This window comes from Plodia interpunctella, chromosome 2 (assembly GCF_027563975.2).
Source record: "Plodia interpunctella isolate USDA-ARS_2022_Savannah chromosome 2, ilPloInte3.2, whole genome shotgun sequence".
In the NCBI taxonomy this organism is placed as follows: Eukaryota; Metazoa; Arthropoda; class Insecta; order Lepidoptera; family Pyralidae; genus Plodia; species Plodia interpunctella.
Genome location: NC_071295.1, coordinates 11149657 through 11166689, shown reverse-complemented (window position 1 = coordinate 11166689; position 17033 = coordinate 11149657). Strand labels below are relative to the sequence as shown.

At 37.7% G+C, this 17033-nt stretch overlaps 1 protein-coding gene across 2 annotated transcripts in view; it reads left to right on the top strand.

Annotated features, from left to right (window-relative positions):
• The window catches only part of LOC128675792 (NBAS subunit of NRZ tethering complex-like), a 37083-nt gene that overhangs the window by 534 nt on the left and 19516 nt on the right, over window positions 1-17033 (top strand). Inside the window, exons 2-17 of one of the 2 annotated variants that reach the window (XM_053755469.2) lie at window positions 141-238; window positions 496-629; window positions 1122-1255; window positions 1430-1524; window positions 1858-2032; window positions 10207-10359; window positions 10503-10733; window positions 11291-11395; window positions 11735-11821; window positions 12540-12737; window positions 13112-13237; window positions 13490-13613; window positions 14825-14964; window positions 15456-15769; window positions 16068-16389; window positions 16618-16773. In XM_053755469.2, the coding sequence (XP_053611444.1) occupies window positions 141-238; window positions 496-629; window positions 1122-1255; window positions 1430-1524; window positions 1858-2032; window positions 10207-10359; window positions 10503-10733; window positions 11291-11395; window positions 11735-11821; window positions 12540-12737; window positions 13112-13237; window positions 13490-13613; window positions 14825-14964; window positions 15456-15769; window positions 16068-16389; window positions 16618-16773 (2592 nt within the window). Of the gene's footprint in view, window positions 1-140; window positions 239-495; window positions 630-1121; window positions 1256-1429; window positions 1525-1857; window positions 2033-10177; window positions 10360-10502; window positions 10734-11290; window positions 11396-11734; window positions 11822-12539; window positions 12738-13111; window positions 13238-13489; window positions 13614-14824; window positions 14965-15455; window positions 15770-16067; window positions 16390-16617; window positions 16774-17033 lie in introns of those variants that run through there. The other variant, XM_053755479.2, reaches the window with a different exon arrangement.

Here is a 17033-nt window from a genome sequence, read left to right as displayed (position 1 = left end):
GATGTCCAAATCGTGGACGGGTATGTTATTTGGAAGTTCTGGAATAATATATTGAATAATGGAAAATAAAATATGCCACAAAGACCATCAAGATTTCTTAAAACATTTTTTTTTTCATTATTACTTCTAATAATTTTCAGCAAAAACCAGATAGTATTTTACCTGAAAATATCTCGGCATTGTGGCGTTGGTTAAAATTTTTTGGGCCAAAGAAAAGTATAATTGATAGCATATCTTCGTAAGTAAAATTCCATATTTTATTCCATATATATGTAACATCATAAATTTTTTCTAATGTGTCCCATAAAATGGTGATGGATAGTCTGACTGAAGGTGAACACTATTTATGGACACTTATCTATTTTATAAAATAATATATTTTTCTTGAGTTAATATTTAATAACACAAGTCTCAAATGTACTTTGAATTGAATTGTACTTGAAATGACTCAATCGGTGTAAGATGAATTACATTTATCATATTTTTTTATTTCAGTCACATAAATCGCCAGCAGAAATGGCACATAGCTGTTGGGGATGAAGGCAAAGTGATTGCTGTGCTCACTGATAATATTCTGGAGATTCGGACAAAGAGATCAGAGTATGCTACAATAGCTGCCAGAACCACAGGTTAAAAACACAGATATTTTTAAGGTTATATAAATTTTGTTTATCATAATGAGAGGAAATAATGTGATCTTATGTTATATATGAATTACAGGCAAGATTAGGGGAGGCCATTGCCTGACACTATGACAAAGTTCCAAATAAAAAAAAATTATATAGCAATTCAACAACAAATCTAAGAAAGAAATGTTTAAAAAAAACATAATATGTTTAATAGATATTTTTTATATTATAATGCACTTATATATAAATGACCATATATAAAAAAATATATTAATTCAACAACAAATCTAAGAAAGAAATGCTTAAAAAAATTTATCTATTAAACATAATATGTTTAATAGATATTTTTTTTATTATAATTTTATATTATAATGCACTTATATATAAATAACAATATATAAAAAGTATAAGAAAATGAAAAATATCATCTAAAATATTATTCATAAGAATAATCATGAATTATGTTATTAAATTTAATTATTGTATTGACAGTGAATCGAGATCCGTATGCTCAGTGGCGTAAAATTGTGTGGAGTCCTGACTGTGCATTCTTAGCACTGGCCTATGGGAATGGTGTTGTCAGCTTCTTTGATCTCACTGCTTTCAATCTGTTCAATATTCCTATTGTAAGTATAACCTGTTATTTATGTGTACAAAATTATTTCGAAATTTATAAAATCTTGAAAACCCAATTTGCTTAGTGGGTAGAGTGATAATAATACTAGTGGGAAAGTTCATTGGGTAGTCCCATAAATAAATTTCTTTATAATAATAATATTTGTTTTTCCTTTTGATTTTAGGACTGCTCTAGACCGGGTGGCTTAGAATGTTCAGACAATACCCATGCTGTTGTGGACATCATATTTTTACCACTGCATGTTAGAGACACTAAATGGTAAGTACATAGGAAATATTACTTAGAAAGTTTATAGAAGTGGTGGTAAGTGGTCTAGTTTACTTTTTGTTTCATACAAAAATTCTCAAATAAAACTCTTTGACTTTACATACTATGTCACTAACTTACTATTCAGACCCAGTGACCCAAAATTTATCTTGGTCTTCAATTAGAGCATTTTGTTAGATTTTGTAAATTTTGTGGTAATGTGTCGAAAGTTTTTTCGAGTCATTTTAGAACTCTTTTAATCTGCCAACATGAGTTAGCAATACTAGGTTTTTAGTTGTTGTTTAGCTGGAATGTATAGTGAATATAGACAAGACATACCTGCAGGAGCTGGGAGGTGGTGGTGGTGACGTACGACGGCAAGGTGCGGGGGTACGTGGTGTCGCAGACGGAGGGCTGCAAGCTGCGGCACACGTTCTGGTTCCCGAACGGCGCCGCAGCGCTGCGTCACTGCCGACACTACTCCGCGCTGCTGCTGGCCGGGCTGCCCGCCGCCGTCAAGGTGCGCTAATAAAGGCGGACGTGTTTTACAACGATAAAACAACGGTCCCGGCTTAATAAATATTAATATCATTTTCGCGGACGCTCAACCAGACGAACATTAAGTTTAATTCTTACAACTGCTGTATCGGTCATATGTCCACGAAAGTTATATATAAAGAGAAAATTTTAATGTTTTCATGTTTTTTGATAATGAATAAGACAGACAGACAAAAATTAAAAAAAAAAATGGTAGATTTCTCAAACTTGATTACTATCTTTATATAATCTTTAAAAAGGCTACAATTCAATTAGTTACACTGTTACTTCTTCATCTGCGCTTTAGAAATCGACTGCAGACTTAATTTTAAATATTTAACATGAACTAAGTGGAATAATTTAGAATTTTATAGAATGTTTGATTTTAAGTAATTATATAAATAAATTATATAATATTACTTTGAGTTTGTGTATTTGAGGCGGATGTAATCAAAATTTCATACATTCTATCACCATTAGAAAGGTATATCCAAGATTGCTAGGCAATCTATGTGATTTGTCCTAATATATTTGTTTGTTTGTTTGTTTGTTTGTTTGTTTGTTTGTTTGTTTGTTTGTTTGTTTGTTTGTTTGTTTGTTTGTTTGTTTGTTTGTTTGTTTGTTTGTTTGTTTGTTTGTTTGTTTGTTTGTTAGTTAAGTTTACTGCAGCCGAAGACTTTAAAAAAAACCAAAATTTATTTAACTAATTTATTAAATGAAATAAAATTACAACATAAAACTAAAATGAAGTCTAATGGTCGATGTTAGAACCAAAAGTGAGTATTGCGCGATGTGTCGCGCAATTCCCGGATTTGAAGGCACGTTGCGCTGACTCGGCGGCACGTGTAGGCGACTGTCGTCACGCGGTGCATCCAGGCCGGCGCTTGCGCTGCACTTTACATGTATTAGCTGCGCGTAACGCCTCCCCCCGCAGATCGGCAACTATCCGTAGGTCTTACTGAGGATATTGCCGGAATGTTGCTGATGTCGATTTTCACATCTTTAGGCTTGATGTCTTGGATACGGGAATAATGTCCATCGGGATAATCAGCCTTCGGGATATCTTCATCCTTTGATTTTGAACTTCTGCGACGGAGTTTCCAGTATAATGTCAGGATGAGGGCGAATATGAATGTTCCAAATAATAACGTATATGAAGGTATAGTGGTATGGTAGAGGCTGCTCAGATCGTTTTTCTGTAATGTCGCAGGATGCTGTAGCGATATCTTAGCGTTCGTCTCATGTAGATGTTCTAAATTGATGGAGTTTAGTCTTACAGTTGGCTGAAGCTTTGATGTGGCGAGCTCCTCAGTTGGTAGTTCCGCTATTTGTACAGCGTGTCCTTTAATACGATTCTGAACGTTTGAGATAACAAAGTCCAACGTTTTCAACATACAACTAGGCGGGACGGACACTAGATAGGTTCCTTGGAGATTCTTGTAATACTCTTGTCTACAGGATATATGTAGTCTGGTTGTGGTTGGCAGGCTGATAGTATAGTGTTGATCGTCTAGCTTCTCGAGGGCTGAGCTGGTAAGGTTTGCATGAATGAATTGACAAGATGAACTGATTGACTGGTCCATGATGAGATGCTGGATACAATCTTCATTGTCTCGAATCTTTTGTTGCAGCTCTTCTTTGCATATGTACCAAGTGTTGACCTTCGGACATTCTGTCGCTATGTACATAGAATCAGTTTCCTGAATTGCTACATAGGGCTGGATAGGGACAAGTATTTGATTTTGTTTATTAGGAGCGATGGATAACTTGTAAAGTGTATAGGTGAGAGGGGAAGCAATCGGTACCATGAAAACTATAGCTAATTTATTACCTATCTGCTCTTCAGAATAGAGCTGTCTTAATCTACTTATAGTACTATTTAACGTGCTAATATTAATCATATAGTGAGCTGTAGTTTTACTTTGAATGAAGGCTACCATATTTTCGAGATTATGGATCTCTTCATATAAATTATCCGTATTGTCTGATATAATAATAAGATATTGAGCTAGATGGGCATACTTAATCATATCATAATCTCTACTTGCATCTGAATTTAAAATATGATCAATGGAATTAGCTAACCTATTCTGATTTTTGACTATACTGTCTAGTACTATTGAGTGTTTAGCTATCCATTCCTTCCCTAGACTTATGTGTTCATTTAGTTCAGTTTCTAATTGTTTTTCATTATTTTGTAGTACTTTAATTGCATTATCATACTTTATAGCGTCTGTGTAGTCGAGGTTACCCGAGACACTCTTAATAATTGAACCGAGACCATCTACTAAACCTCTCCTGCTACGGGTGTGTTGGAAGCTATGAATTTGTTCGAGTAACATTTCTATTTTATTATAAAGATGCGAGATGTGGGGTTCGTATAAAGAAGCCGTTTTATTATTAAGATCGGATCTAAATGAATCAATTTGGGATTTAACTGAGTTTATTGTTAGAGAAATCATGTCTAAGTCAATGTAGTACAGGAAGGAGTGGTAGTGAGTGATCATTTTAGTGGGTCCAAGTTTGAAAGGTAGGATACCTGGTCCATTGTCGAGGGTATTAAGCGTCACGTCTTGTGCCATGGTCAGATGAAGGGTGATGGTCAGGAGGATCCTGTAACAACGGGTTTATTTTAGGTGTTCGCTTGAGACGTGCTTTAGCAATGGGTCCCTTTTTCCTTTTTGTGTAAATATGTATAGGCAAGTCTGCCAAAACTACATCTTGTGTGAACCGGGGTGCTAATTTTTGCCTACTAGCTACGGGGTTACGAACGAATACTTGCTGGTCAGGGGTGTATTCTTTTTCAGGTTGTCTGTCTTTGTTCCTAGCCTCAGTAAGTTGGGTGCGATTATGAAGTGAAGTATCGTTCAGCATGTTATATACTTTGTTCATACGATGTTTGTGATCTAAGATATACTGTTGGAGAAGATGTTCATTCATATCTATGCTAACCGGGTCACGTGGGTCGAAATGACCTGTAATAACGTCGAGGGGCCTACATTTCGTGAAACTGTGTATGGAACTGTTGTATGCTAGCACAGCATATGGCATAAGATTTATAGCGGGTTCATTGCGTTGCTCTAATTTGAGAATTCGGAGATGCTCAAGGATGGTAGAATGAAACCGTTCAACTATTGCATTACTATTAGGATTGTGAGCCAAGGCTTTATGGTGTTCAATTTTGTGAAGTTTAGTAAATTCCGAGAACATCTGGTTCGTAAATTCAGGACCTTGGTCAGAAATTATAGTTATAGGGACGCCATGGTGTGTAAAGAATTTGATGAGGGCTTGTACTACACTTAGGGCCGTTCCGTCTCGGAGATGGTATGCTTGTGCGTATTTAGAGAATGCGTCAACCAAAGTTAAATATTTTTCGTTTTCAGTAGTGAACAGATCAATATGTAGTGTTTCAAAAGGTTTAGACGGGGGTGGTACTATAGCAAACCGTTGCTTTATGGGGTTGCGGTCATATTTTGCCATTCCGCAGATATTGCATTCATTTATGTATTTTGATATGTGTTCCTTCATTTTGGGCCAAAAATACTTTCGTGACAGTGCTAGATAGCACTCGTTGGTGCCACGATGGTTAGTTTTTCCTTCATGATAATTTCTAATTATATTTTGTTGTTGCAAGTATTCCTTAATGTTCTCTACTTCTACCTTGGTTAAGACAAGGTCCATAGCTGAGCTTTTAAAATTTTCTTGTATAATTGGGATAATTTTGTACATAGCTAAGGGGGGAATAATAATAATGCCTGTACGTACTTTGGGGTTGACGTATTCTTTAATTGCATTGATAGTGTCTATTTCAAGATTGGACTCTGATAACTGTATAGTTGTTTTAATATGAGATTCAAATGGTTTGCTAATAGCGGGGCGTCTTTTTATGTCGCCGACTACCATTAAACATATTTGTCTGTGAAATTTGTTGAGAGGGTCATCTGTGATCGGAATTTCTAAAATAGGGTGCTCTGCACTCGTATGTGCTGTAACTGTGGTGGATCGAGATAAGGATGGACATCTTTCTGACGGTTGCACGGCTATTGAACTAATCTCCTCATTGTGGATTTCCACACGAGACAGAGCATCTGCATTAAGATTAGTTTTACCCTGCTTATAGATAACGGTAAAGTTATATTCGCTTAACTTTAACCGCCACCTAGTCAATCTAGCATTAGGTTCCTTTAGACTCATTACCCATTGGAGGGGCTTGTGGTCAGTCACGATTTTAAACTTTCTACCAAATAAGTATGGGCGGAAATATTTGGTAGCCCAAACAATCGCTAACAACTCCTTTTCAATAGTACTATAGTTTGTCTCACTATCGTTCAGTGTTCTTGAAGCGTAGGCAATAGGCTTATCTGAACCTATAGGGCCTTGAGATAAGACTGCACCTATAGCCAGATTGGATGCGTCTGTAGTGAGAACAAACTCCCTGTTGAAATCGGGATATTGTAGTATTGGATCGTTGGTAAGAAGAATCTTACAACGTTCAAAGCAATTTATGTAGTCAGGGTTGTTAAGAGCAATTTTGGAACCTTTCTTAAGACACTGTGTCATGGGCTTAGTAATCCGGGCAAAATCGGGGATAAATTTTCTATAATAGCCAAGCAGACCAAGAAAACGTTTGATTTCTGTTGCTGTCTTGGGTATTGGGAATTTCTGGATAGCCTCGATTTTGTCGGGATTAGGCTTGATACCGTCTTTGCCAATGATATGACCAAGGTAAGATGTTTCCAATTTTAAAAATTCAGACTTATCCATCTGAATTTTAAAGTTGGATTCCCTTAATCTGGCAAATACTTTTTCCAGGTTCACCATGTGCTCCTGAAGTGATGTGCTAAAGACGATTATGTCATCCAAATAAACCAAGCAAATGGTGTTTTGCAGGTCTCTGAGCACATTGTCCATGACACGTTGGAACGTAGAGGGTGAATTTTTCAACCCCATGGGCATACGCAAAAATTCAAAATGCCCATGCTCTACGTTGAACGCTGTTTTAGGGACATCTTCAGGGCTCATTTCTACCTGATAGAATCCGCTTGCTAAATCCAAGGTTGTGAAGTAGTGGCAGTTACCAAGCTTATCCAACACATCCGTGATGTTTGGGATGGGGTACTTATCATCAATAGTTTTTTCATTTAGTTTTCTAAAATCCACTACTATACGCCACTTGGTTTTGCCGGAGGCATCCGTTTTTTTGGGCACTACCCAAATCGGAGAGCTCCATGCGGATTCTGATGGACGGATTATACCCTGTTCTAACATCTTTCCGATTTGCTGTTGTACCTCTTGCCTATGGATAAAAGGGTACCTATAGGTTTTCGTGTAAATAGGCACTTCGTCAGTAGTACGGATGTGATGTTTTATCTTATTCGTAAATGTGAGAGGCTCACCCTCTATATAAAAGACATCCGCATAACGAGAACAAAGATTCTGTAAATTAATACGTTCCTCATCATTAAGATGGTCGGTACGTAAACGAGAAAGGACTTGTTCCACTCGTGAAGAGTTTAATTGTCCATTGCCTATGCTATTTATATTGAAAGCCTCTGCGTTAATCGGCATATGCATTGAAAATATTAGATCATTATTAGTTGGATTACTGATCTCTATTATACCGCGATTTTTTTTTTCAATAGTAACGCATTCATGTACTAAGCAATTTGATATAATTTGTTCAGGAATTATTACTTCGCCGTCACATGTGTTAATTGGGACTTTAACTAATTTTGACGAGTTAGCTGGGATAATATCTTCGTACCAGTTACAGTTTCGCGAATTATACATATGTATGGGAGTAATTGAATTCTTTGTATTAAGTGTTTTCGTTTTTAGATCGATATTAGATTCCCATTTATCGAGTAGATCCAATCCTATCAAACCGTCAAAATAATCGTGAAATCTGTAAAGAAATAAGGTAATTTCGCCACTGTCTTTAATTTCAGGGAAGCATGGTAATGTAACTGAATAGTCACTGCGAGTGGTTGCATGTACGTTAGAAATTTCTAAAGGGTCATATGTCAAGGGTATGTTAGGGTAATATTTCTCTACACTCTCAGGACTAATAAAAGATTGATTAGCTCCTGTGTCTATAAGAAATTTTAATGGTGGGTCAGATATACTTATGTACGGGAGCTGTCGCTGAGTCAGTAGATTAACTTCTATTTTTGTTTGTCTGAAGGACTGCCTTTGTGAAAATCCTGCTGGTCATTGCCGCACGAATTTTCAGCGATCTCACGGGGTTCATAGTAAGAGGGGTAGGTTTCTTCATTATTATCATAAGGGTTGTCTGTTTGCTCGTAATAGTCTAAGTCAGGGTTGGTCACGAAATAGGGTTGGTTATCGTATGAGTCATTATAGGGATCGTACTGATAGTCGTAGCACTCGTTAACATTCATTTCACGAGTTTTGAAATAGTTGGAGGGTGGTGGATTACCAAACCTCCTCCAGTCATGTCCAGATGGGGGTAGTGGTTTAGGCGCAAAGTGGCTAACACCACTCATAGGTCGCGGTGCGTTATTCGCATTTTGGGGTCGTTGGGGTAGAGCGAAGACATTGCTGCGAGGATTATAATTAGGAGGTGGAGCACCAAATATCTGCTGAGTGCGTGAAGGTCCGCGATATTGAATATTTTGATTACTAGGAGCACTAAAATTAGGTTTCCACATTATAGGTGCACGGGGTGCAAATTGCATAGGTTGTGGCTGTGGGCGAGAGGGCCCAGGCATATTAAAAGTAAACGGCTTATTATGCGAAATTTGTTGCGGTGGTGTACAACCTGAATTATTTTTACTAAGAAGCATATGGTGAGTTTTGCCTTCATTTCGCTGTTGCAGATACAAGGTGTTCATTTCCTCGTGAACAAATTCAAGCGCCTTCTCTATGGTTTCAGGCCTCATGCATCTTATACGCGATCCTAACGGATCTCTTAGACCGCGCAAATATGACTGTAAAGTAAGTTTCTTATACAATTCGCGTTTAGATTGTACGGTAGTCTGAATAGTTTCATGTAAGCTAACGTAAGTCATAATAGTGCTATAAAGATTTTGACATTTTTCAAAAAATTCTTGCGGGGTGCATGAGCCCTGAGTCAGGAGTGCAAGATCATTATAAAGTGAGGTTTCATCTCTCTGGTCAGCAAAATTATTGATCAGAGCGTTGCGGATACCTTGCCAGTTATCTGGTACACCATTAGAATTTATAAGGCGAGCGGCAGACCCAGTCACTTTATTTAAGATCCCGTTAATTAAGGCCGCATTTATAAGGGCATTATCTGATGAAATAAATTGTTCTACTAACTGATCACATAAGCCAATGAATCTCGTTAAAACATTTGGGTTACCATCAAATTCAGGCACCAGTCGAAGGGCCTTCCAAATATCATCTAGTTGTGCCATGTTAATTAACGAATTAAAACTATCACTACTTTCGTTTAAATTTAAATTTCTATGGAGGTCAATATCTCTACTCCTACTATTACTAAGGGTCCTCGATTGCCTCGGATGGAAAATCTTGGATAAATTAAATTATACAGGAAAATAAAGGAAAGCAACTCTAGAATGATTCTAAAGTACTCACATATACATATCTTGGTTTTTCTGCTGTATCAATGTTCGGATACACCTCCGGGCTGCAGATTCCGTAGATTCGACGATCTCGATGAGGGCTGGAATGCCAGTCAGTCACGCGGGACTCGAACCGGGATATAGCGGAAATCTTGTCGCGCACGAACTGACTCGAGATCCTACCGACTGCGCCAGTTAAGTTTACTGCAGCCGAAGACTTTAAAAAAAACCAAAATTTATTTAACTAATTTATTAAATGAAATAAAATTACAACATAAAACTAAAATGAAGTCTAATGGTCGATGTTAGAACCAAAAGTGAGTATTGCGCGATGTGTCGCGCAATTCCCGGATTTGAAGGCACGTTGCGCTGACTCGGCGGCACGTGTAGGCGACTGTCGTCACGCGGTGCATCCAGGCCGGCGCTTGCGCTGCACTTTACATGTATTAGCTGCGCGTAACGTGTTTGTTTGTTTGTGTGTTTGTTTGTTTGTTTGTATAATTTTAGTTTGTTTGTTTTTTTATTTTGGTTGCCCAATATCTTTGTATTTTTTTGTTCAGCACAAAAATAAATGAAAAGTTTACACCAGGATCCGAGTTCTCCCCTGAGCTACGGCATCACAGCATGGCGGCTGCTGAACGACGAGCCCTACTACAAGCTGTCCGTGGTCTCCGACCAGTTCTCGGCGCAGGCCAAGGAGCCCTTCCAGCTCTATGTGCCGTTCGTGACCAGCAACAACTCAGTGAGACATTATCTCTTATTTTTATCTATATATATATATATATATCAACTTACGTTATATATATATATTATATATATAACGTATGACCTTGACTGAGTGACTGAGCATATTATATACAATACATCTAACTTTTTATTCCCTAGGCATTCGTAGTCCAAATGGTCCTATCGCCGGACAACAGCAAGTTGGTCTGTTTGCACTGCAACGGGGATATAACAATATGGCGACTGCCCCTGCTGACGTTACTTCACCGGCACCCAATCTCGGCACAGCCTCAACACGATCTTCGCAGTCCTTTGCAGGCAGCGCCCCCTGGCGTGAAATACCAAGAAGCTGATTTCTATGCGGCCGATGTCAACTGGTGGTCGAATAATGTATGTCATTTAATACGTATGATTTTGTTTAATTTTTTATTGCGCGATATTACAAAAAATATGTGCAAATGGTGAACTTAACTTATGACATTGTTTACCAGTAAACCATTAGATCAAACAGATATAGCAATGTCATGCCATAAAGTACATTAAAGGAGAGAAAAAAATACTTTAAGATTAAGTCAATATGGCGGAAAAATAGTGGACAATTCAATAGGGATCAACACTGTTCAAATGAGTTTCTTTCGGCATTTCTTCTCAGCAGTGGTCGTTCCGAAATGCCAGTAGTTTGTAGCTTGTGAGAAATAACTATAAATATAAAGATTGATGAGAAAAAGTGCCTGTGAAGGTCTAATTTCTGAATAAATGATTTGAATTTGAATTTGAAAAATCCGATATGGCGGCTGCCTCTCCTGAGTTCATCGTCACCCACAACATATTTTTTGTAGTCTGTTATAAACTGCGCCCCCTAGCGGTAAATACAAAGGTGAACTCTACGCGACTAATGTCAACTGCTGGTCGAATGAATAAAATTCAATTTCCTTATTTTTTCTCAGGAACTGATAGTGTCCCGGTTCAGCGGAGCGGTGTCGATCTGCAACATCGAGGACATGGTCAACATTTTGGGCAAGAAACCTGAGTTCTTCCAGGGAGCACCCAAGGTCTATATAAGAAAGAATGAAATGAATGGAATATGATACGCACATTAGAAAACAGGTGATGAATGTTGAGTGAATGGAGAGGATGAAAAAAGAGAATGTATAATCTTAAAGGCGAATGAAGGAAATAGAAATATTTTTTGCAGTCCATGGTAAGGATAACTTAATGGATACAAATATTATTAAAATAGGCTCCGACTCTCAAAGCCTTCGGAAGAAACCGGGAAGACAAGAGATAGAAAAAGGAGATAAAATAAATAAACACTTATTGAGACATCAATGAAGTAAGGTTTCTCAACATTGACGATGAGAAATTTAAAGAGCTTTAATTTATTTCAACAGGTTACGTGTGCCCAGGACGGTGCGTTTATGGTGATGGAATGTGAAACTAATATATTACCCGTGAGGAAGTCTAGGAGCGATGAAAGTGTAAGTACTTGAGGGTAGTTGAAATAACCGTAACAAAGCTCATCATCATCAGCCTGTAGCAGTCCACTGCTATACATAGGCCTCTCCCAAGGTGCGCCACTGCTATCGGTTTTGGGTCCAGTCGTACCCTGTAACCTTTCGCAGGTCATCACGCCATCTAGTAACAAACAAAGCTCACTCACTAAGTTGACGATTTTGTGATCAAAGGGCTCGAGGCTTCTTCGGTTAGAGGCTAAGTATTAACAAATTGGCGAAGCCCTTGCCCTTAATAAGCTATACAATAGGGTAGTTGCCATCAAGTCATTCATTTCGGTCGACTTGGTCTAGCTAGGAATCCGAACAAACTTAGGTGTGGTCGAGAGGTTAGCCTAGCTATGGCCTCTCGATTCCATTTATTGTCGTATTTCATTATGTAATCATTTATACATGTTATTAGTTCGTAGCTTTGGCAAATATCATTTAATTTGGAATATGACGTGAAAAAATGCCTGGGAAGGCCTAATTTCTGAATAAATGATTTGATTTTGATTTAGCTCCATTAATAATCCCCATAATTTATTAAACTTTCTTTAATATCTCCTATGTATAGATATAGATTACTTAAATTACATATATAAAAAAAAGAATGTATATCGTTCTATTATTCATATTTTTCGCGATTAAACAATTTTTCAAAAACTTTTGTCAATGTAAGTAAAAAAAAAACACAACTTTGCAGATGGAAGTAGTGAAAGCGGAGTCGGAGCCAGAGGAAACAGTGTACACGGCCATGAAGGAGCTGTTGAAGTGGATGCTGTACAGCATCACGGACATGGAGACGCTGCAGCCGCGCGCGCGGCGCGTGCGCGTGCGCGCGCGCGCGCTGCGGCTGCTGGCGCTGCGCAGCTCCACGCCCGCTGACCTCTTCTGCAGGAAGGTCTCGTCTCATACGAGTAGTCTCGTACTCATTTCATATGGATAACGATGTTTTTTCAGATTGACTTGGGTCTTGGATGTTTATCTATATATGTATTTGTTATAATATGTAGTGTCGTTGTGTTAGTTATATCCTAATATATATATAAATGCGAAAGTAAGTTTGTGAGGTAACAAACCACGTTCACGTTCTATCTACTCAACGAATCATCTTGAAATTTTGTTTACATGTATAAAAATAACGCAAGCGGAGCCGCAAAAATATAATTTATTTATGTATGTTTACTCCACTATTTATTTTGCGCGCGCGCCGAGTCGGTATGCAATACCGGGCCGGAATTACAAGCCTGAATAGCGATACAAATTTTTCTTCAGATCGAAAGTGGCAACTATACAGAAGCGTTGGCGCTGGCCGAGGCCTACAACCTGGACAGCGATCTGGTTTACCAGCAACAATGGAGGAAGAACCCAGTCTCCTCCGATGCTATTGAGAAATACTTGGTATGTATCATGCATACATATTTTGTCGCTAGTGTATATGCATATGTAAAGCCTTCCAGTGTACTCGTACCAACTAGCCATGTCGCTCTATCTCACTTACTCACCATTGATTCGAGTGAAACAGCACATTTCCGATCTCACTTATTTTAATTGTAATGAAAAGGAAAGAACGATATGTCGCGCGTCAAATGTTACCTACTACTGTGTTCGTGGCTTTATGCTGAAATAGCACAAGCGATGTGTATGTTTCAGAGTAAGGTATCACAGAAGATCTGGGCGGTGCACCAGTGCGTGGACCGGCTGCCGGAGTCGCTGGCGGCCGCCAAGCAGCTGCTGCAGTTCGGCCTCGAGCTCACCAACGAGAGGATTTTACATGGTAATCTTTCATCATCGTCATCTGCAGCCCTCCGGGTCGACGATAATAAAATAAATATATTAGGACTAATCACACAGATTAAGCTAGCCCCAAAGTAAGTTCGAGACTTGTGTTACGGGATACTAACTCAACGATACTATATTTTATAACATATACATATATAGATAAACATCCAAGACCCGGGCCAATAAGAAAAAGATCATTTTCCATCATGACCCGACCGGGGATCGAACCCGGGACCTCTCGGTTTAGTTCAGAGGCAAGCACTTTACCACTGTGCCGACCGAGGTCGTCAATGTAAAAGAATTGCTGGCAACAACTGGAGAAGTATGGCCCAGGACAGAGATGGTTGGCGTAGAGAAATCTTTAACATAATGGCATTCTTTATTTGTATTGGCTACTTATGTATAGGTAGGTTTAAGTGTACGCTTGATTTACCCTTAAATTAAGTCTAATATGAATATATTGGTTCTGTTACTGTTTCAATAATTTATATGAGTGAAAATTTGTAAATGGCTTTTAGTTGCTATTTATTGCTACGTTATCTATTTAGCCGATAATATTCCATACAAATAATAGCTTTGGTACAGTACACGTCAAGTCTTCATTTACCTTTAAGAGGTGCTAATAAGTGGTGAATTTGATTTTTTTTTTTTTGTTAGCTTGTTGTGCTTTTGACCGTACATACGTATTCCTCTGATTTATTTTAGACCGAATGTAATATAAATAATATCAAAAGCAATTTTTATTACTTATTGAAATTTTGTACACTGTTATAATGTAACCTGATATAGTTTTTAAGATACTTTTTCCGTCTATAACCCGGAGCGCCCTGGGGCGTTCATAATGCAAAGGAATTTTCAATAAGACAAATCGAGATTATTTTAATTTTTTTAAATTCCAAACATAATATAGTGTAAGTTCAAACCAAATAAATAAGGTTTTTGTTACACTGCTAGCAGATAAATTTATGTTATGTAAAATGTTTAAGTTTAATAATAATTTAGTGCAAATAATTGGATTATATGTAATATTGCTTTTTCTGTTGCATTGGGTTTAAACCTGTAAAAATAGAATAAGTTTGGATGATAAATAAATAAATACATAAATAAATAAATAAAAATTAAATAATAAAGTAGGTATATGAATATAATTATACTTCGTAAAGCCTATCAACTCCAAAAACTTTACATGACTTTACAACTTTGCAGAAATTAATAAGGATCGTGACGAGAACACACTGAAGGATCCTGATGACATCACACTCGAGGACCTGAACGCGTACACCAGTGAGATGCTGCGGTGCCGACACGTGATGCTGTTCTACAGGGAGCGGCTGAGGCTCTACGAGGTGGGTTTGCTGCGCAGAATGCATGTATGTCTGCATTTGCATATGGTTATTGGTCACATACAGAAGATGTTACAATACACGAAAATTGCCTAATAGTGTGAAATGAAAAAAAGCGTTAATAAAAAAAAACAATAAATACGTATACTACAAGTATATTTATTGAAAATTATTTTTGTTTTTGTTATTAAAAAATAACTGTTAAAATATTCATTGAATTTCCCATGAGATTACATTTTAAAAAGAAGTCTGTTTGCGTCTGTACACGGGTTTGTAAGTATAAGCTTAAACTAATCTAAGATTCAGCTTATGTTATTATTGTTTATAAGAATCTGTTTCTCATCTCAATCAATTTCCAATCTGATTCATATTTTCAAAATATTAGTGAATTATTTAACAGTTTAGAAAAATTGATCCTCACCTGTTTGAAACACTGAACTTTTATTAAAGTTTTTATATCTAAAAATCCACTACTTTGCTGGATTACATTGCAGGCTATTCTGAGATGTGAGAAATCAACGTACGTAAAAGACGAGTACGACCGTTTACGCAGCAACAGTATCGTCCACAGCTCTATGGAAATCGCCAAGGAAGGTCGTATCGAAGCGCTAACTTGTCTATGGCCAAACATAAAGACAATCCCCATGCAATTGGCAGTACTGGAGAAGCTACCAGAGACTATAAACCCGTTGGATTATCAACATTTGTTGCCAACTAAAGAACCGCTACAATGGTTCGAGAAGAAATCACCGATTAAAATAAAGCCATCGGAACATGAAAATGATTGGTGCAGGAAAGAAATATTTAGGTAAGTCAAATTTTTAAGCTGTAGAAACAATATTCTTTGAGGGGCTTAGTAAAGGTCCTTGCGGAACTCCGTTAGATAATGAGTTAAACTAAATATTTCGAAACTCAGAAATGATGAACTACTATAATTTTATGCATTATATTTCAACAATTATAACAGCACATTTTTGCAATTCTCATTTAGTTAAAGAATCTAGCCATAAATACTATGCGAACATTGTCAAAAGCAATTGAAGTAACTGAAAATTCAAAAATGAAATAATATAAATTAACATATTTTAGTCGCCGATCATTTTCAGGTCGATTTGGAATTCGAACTGGTCCGAAGACACCACTCCGGAAACGGAAACGGCGTCAGAAATGTCAGACGCAAGCGAAGACTTCGCCATCTGGTACACGAAACGCGCAAAACAAATAGAGGAGAGGAGCGGATTAGCTTCGCACGCGTTAACTTTAGTTACGATCGCTACTGTAGGGGGCGCTGTACCGGGTTTGGACAATCTGATGTTTTATTTGTTGACTTTGGACACGCTCATTTATGATATCAATGTGGAGGGTGTGACGCTGGCGGATATTGAGGCTATGTCTCCGTTGGATACTTGCAAAATGCTGATGAAGATGGTAAGTTTCGATTTTAATTGTCAGCTACTAGTTGTTGCCTGCAGTTTCGCCTACGGTAATCTATATTTGACTTGTTATTAACTATGTCTATTAGAGTGACAGAGTTAAGTAGATGAGAGAGCATATACAAATAATTTATCAAAAGTAACTCATATTTGCAAACAAATGACGAATTTAATGCTAAAAGCATTCTCTCCCAGTCCAGTTAACCATTAATAACATTTGTAGTCAACGCCAGCGACATTCGTAGCGGACCTGAAGCAGTTCGTGATCCCGTTCCTGAAGCGTTATGAGAACCTCACGCAGCGGGCGGAGTCCTGCATCAACGGGCTCACGGACTACCTCGAGAGCATCAGCGTCGACGACCTCTCTGCAATATTGTTGGTCAGTTCAGCCCATTTGCTCATAGCTCATGCAGATGCACCAACCGGTTTTGTGAGTCACATCTTCATGTTAAGAACTGATAAATAATCGCCGGCGACGGACGACAGGTCAATTTATGAACTTAGTCATGATGATATAACCCACAAATTCAAGTACTCATGACAAAAATAAGTGCGTTGCTAAATTTAAATAACGAGATGAAAAATGGCGCACAATGAGGGGTTTGATTTCCCGCTCAAGTCCCGAATGATAATTTGAAT